General features: G+C 34.1%; 1 protein-coding gene across 1 annotated transcript; it reads right to left on the bottom strand.

Annotated features, from left to right (window-relative positions):
- Nucleotides 1–1,025: 1,025 nt before the first annotated feature.
- On the bottom strand, nucleotides 1,026–2,383 carry LOC142249305 (uncharacterized). Its single transcript, XM_075320938.1, has 3 exons — nucleotides 2,249–2,383; nucleotides 2,004–2,154; nucleotides 1,026–1,869 (listed from the first exon to the last, which is right to left on the bottom strand). The coding sequence occupies exons 1-3, from the start codon at nucleotides 2,379–2,381 to the stop codon at nucleotides 1,149–1,151; spliced, it is 1,005 nt and encodes a 334-aa protein (XP_075177053.1). The 5' UTR covers nucleotides 2,382–2,383; the 3' UTR covers nucleotides 1,026–1,148.
- Nucleotides 2,384–4,251: the final 1,868 nt, after the last annotated feature.

Here is a 4,251-nt window from a genome sequence, read left to right as displayed (position 1 = left end):
AAAGCACAATTTCTGGAATAATTAAAGAAACATGTCAAGCAATATGGGAAACCCTACAACCTATTGTAATGCCTACCCCTACAGAAGAAAGTTTAATCCAGATTGCTGATGATTTTTCTAATATAGCAAATTTTCCAAATTGTATTGGAGCAATTGATGGCAAGCACATCAGAATCCAGCAGCCTCCACGTTCTGGCTCTAATTTTTTTAATTATAAAAAATTTTTTTCGATAAATTTAATGGCAGTTGCTGATTCAAAATATAATTTTATAGCAATTGATGTGGGTGCCCATGGAAGTACAGGTGATTCACGTGTACTGCGAAATTCGCAAATCGGAATACAATTAATTTATAACTCTGAAATCATACCTGCCCCTGCACCAATACCAGGCTCAGAAATTACTTTCCCTTATGTTTTTGTGGCAGATGAAGCTTTTCCACTTTTACCAAATCTCCTACGTCCATTTCCAAGACGAGGATTAGATGTTCCCCGCCGCATATTCAATTACAGATTGAGCCGGGCAAGGAGATATGTAGAATGCACATTTGGAATAATGAGTAGCCAATGGCGAATTCTACATACCCCAATACAATTAAATGTATCAACAGTTGATTTTGTTATTAAAAGTTGTTGTGTTCTACATAATTTTTTGCGAAAATACAGATTTGAATTTAACGAGGAAGAAATACCATTAAACTTTCATCCTTGTCCTTCAATATCTGGTCGATTAAATAATTTAGGAGTATCAGTGAGAGATCAATTCACAGATTATTTCATGAGTGATGTTGGTGCCTTAACTTGGCAATACCGTGCAGTTGGTGCTGAACCGCAAAATAACAATTAAATGTTTCAAAAGTTTTTTTGTTTAAAGGGATGACATTTATTTTTTCAATATCATCAAACAAATGCACGAAAAAGCAAAGCCAACAAAGAGTATACTTTTTTTCCATTGTTGTATTAATAATAAGTATGGTTTATGTATTTTTGTTTGCAAAATACTAAACCAAAATCATCCTATCTTTAATTCAAATGAAAATGCTTTAACATCATAATTAAATTTACATTTTGCACATGCTTTTTTTTTTTTTTAATTTTTGTTTTGAGAAAAAAACCATTTTGCAAAAAAATAAAAACAAAAATGACTAAATCATGGCTGTGAAAATAATTCATTTGTGTAAAAACCAGACATTTGTTCGTTTGGTCTATTTCTCACAATATTAGTTGTGTGATAATTCTCACTAATAGATTGAGAATATTCTTTGCTTTGTTTCATAGGGTTATAAGGTTGTATATTTTGGGCAGAATATGTATCCGGACATTCAGAATACAAACCAACTCTTTGTTTGTTTGTTTGGAAATGTGGTTGTGACTGAGTTAGAACTAATGGGTTGTTTTTCTGTTCAAATGTTTTTTCACAAAGATGAACTATTTCACCACCTGTTGGAAATTTACCTTCATCCTCAAAACAGGCCAATAAACCACAGATAGCAGTCATACATGCAGAGGTTTTTTTTTTTTCAGGTAATTTTCTTAAACGAAAAGCGACACTAATGGCAAAATTGTCAAACTCATCATCTTGGGTTGCTGATTTTAATATTTCAATAGTTTGATTTGTTAATTGATCTTGGTTTATTTCTTTATTGCTTGGAATATTTTTTTTTTTTCCTTTTGCTTTCTGATAACTCACAGGTTGGGGATCTTGATTTGTATTGGAAACAGATGGTTCCAATGATCTGGTTTCAACATCAGACTCCAGATGTGTTTGTTCGGTATTAATTTCTTCCTCAATGGCTGGTTGTATTTGTGCAGGATTGATATTATCTTGTGATCTATCCATGTTCTTTTTCGGAGCGATATTTCCGTCGGTCCTTTATTTTGTATTAAAAAAAAAAAATAATATTTTTTTTAAATTAGTGCATTTTACTAAAAAATGTATTTTCTAAATTTTTGTTTTTGTTCTTCATTTAATATATATAAAATTTTGAAAAAAATTAACACTTACGGTCTTAAAACGCGGCCAGAACTTAAGAATTTCAAATCATTATAATAAATAAAATTTGGTTTAACTGGCGAGGATCCACTTTTACCAGGTTCAAATCTGATTTTATTGAATCTGTCACGGACTGATCTCCATCGCTTCCGTACATCATTTTCTATGTATTTAAAGAAAATTTAATTTAAAACTTTTTTGCTAAAATGTAACATATTTAATGAAGATTAGGATTCAAATTGCAATTAAACACATACCAATCTTAGTTTGGAGGCTTTTATTTGCCTCATGCCATTGGGGATATAATTCTTGACAGATCAATAACCAGCTTTCGTCACGTTTGTTTTTTTGCATGTACTCAGGCGACGTGGGATCCCATAAACATGGCATTGATTCAACCTTAAGTTAGCGAAAAAATTTAAAAATAAATATAATATTATTCTATTTGATATTTTAAAAATAAATATAATATCGTGTATATTATCAAAATCTTCCAATTTTAGGAGATTACACATTTAATATCATAAATAAATAAAACAACTTACCAGACTAATAAGTTTGGAGACATCCAATCTCAAGCGCTTATACCAAGTCATGTTGTATATTATAGTCTGCTTTGATGGAGCAACCACACAATGTTTCTGATCTGTGCAGCAAACTTGTTTGCACATGGATCAATTTATTGTTAAGCGGATGTGACGCAAAATTAACTATTTGGGTGGTCATTGGTGAATTTACATAGTTGTGTTCATGATTTTCAAAACGCAATTCATATGACTATGAAACGCATATGAGACGGATGAAATTTTGACAAAAGTTCATTTAGTACGTTTCTCATTGACTTCAATGTGATGAAAACGTAACTAAAAAGGCAAAAACAATTGACAGGGTCCTTTTCTGAACGCATGGTTTTTGACCAAACTTATGCAAATTTTGACATGCGTTTGTAAACGCAAAGTGTGTACAAGAATTCAAGATTTCTCATTGACTTTAATGGAAAATCAAAACGCATGCATTTGGGCACAAAAACGCTGCAGTTCAAAACTGACTCTAAAAGCAGCGGAAACGCAGGTGAAAACGCAAAGTGTGAACATAGCCTTAGGGTATGTGCGCACGTTGCTTTTTACCTGCTTTTTACCTGCTTTTTTGCTGCTTTTTCTTCTGCGCTGTTTAATGCCAAAATGGATGCGTTCTTCTATTCAAGCAAAGTCTATGGGAATTTGGGTTTCTTGTTCACACTATGTTGTTCAAAATGCTGCCTTTTTGTGGCAGAACTTTGGTCAAAAACTCAGCTTTGCAGTGCAAAACCCAAATGGCAAAAACAATTGACATGTTGCTTCTTTGAAAAGCTGAGTTTTTGACCAAAGTTCTGCCACAAAAAGGCAGCATTTTGAACAACATAGTGTGAACAAGAAACCCAAATTCCCATAGACTTTGCTTGAATAGAAGAACACATCCATTTTGGCATTAAACAGCGCAGAAGAAAAAGCAGCAAAAAAGCAGGTAAAAAGCAGGTAAAAAGCAACGTGCGCACATACCCTTAAGTGAAATTTCAGCAATTAAGCAAATAAACTAGCAAACCTATCTGAAGTAGATTCAGGCACAGAATAAATGGGAAAAACTGAAGAGAAAATTCCCAGCAATCTTCAGAAGTAGCAGGAAAATAAGTATCAGCGGCCGCCACCAGGCAGAAAATGCTTTTCTAAATACACTAGGCTGATCTGCAGTAGGACTTCCTGAATTCTCAATTAATTCCAACACTTATGTGAGTCACAGATTCAGACTGATCTTCATTATCATTCCTGGCCACCAGATGGAGCTCCACACCAGCACCCACTCACATGACATTCACTATAGGTAAGTAAGTCATTCAGCATTTGCAGTTGACAGGCATGTGCACCTATCAATTATTATGCCCTCGGCGGCACTAAAAACCCACTCTGACAAAATGCTAGCGGCAGGGCAGGCTAGCACCGTTTAGGCGTAGAGGGACAGTTAATGCCACATGTCCAGCTTTGATACCTGATAGTTGTAAAGCACAGAAGAATAAAGTAGGACACTAGTTTCACTTGTAAAGCACCATGGAATAAATGGCACTATAATAATAAGTAATAAAAATAATAATAGTACAGTTGGTTAAGTACTCCATCACCATCTATATAAACTTTTCCCAGCTTGTCAGAGTACCCCATGCATCAGGGCCAGGGCACTGCAAGGGTCTATTAAAACTGTCCAAGATCTTTAACAGTGTTACTCTGCT

This window comes from Anomaloglossus baeobatrachus, chromosome 8 (assembly GCF_048569485.1).
Source record: "Anomaloglossus baeobatrachus isolate aAnoBae1 chromosome 8, aAnoBae1.hap1, whole genome shotgun sequence".
Lineage (NCBI taxonomy): Eukaryota > Metazoa > Chordata > Amphibia > Anura > Aromobatidae > Anomaloglossus > Anomaloglossus baeobatrachus.
This window is presented reverse-complemented; position numbering and strand designations above follow the sequence as displayed.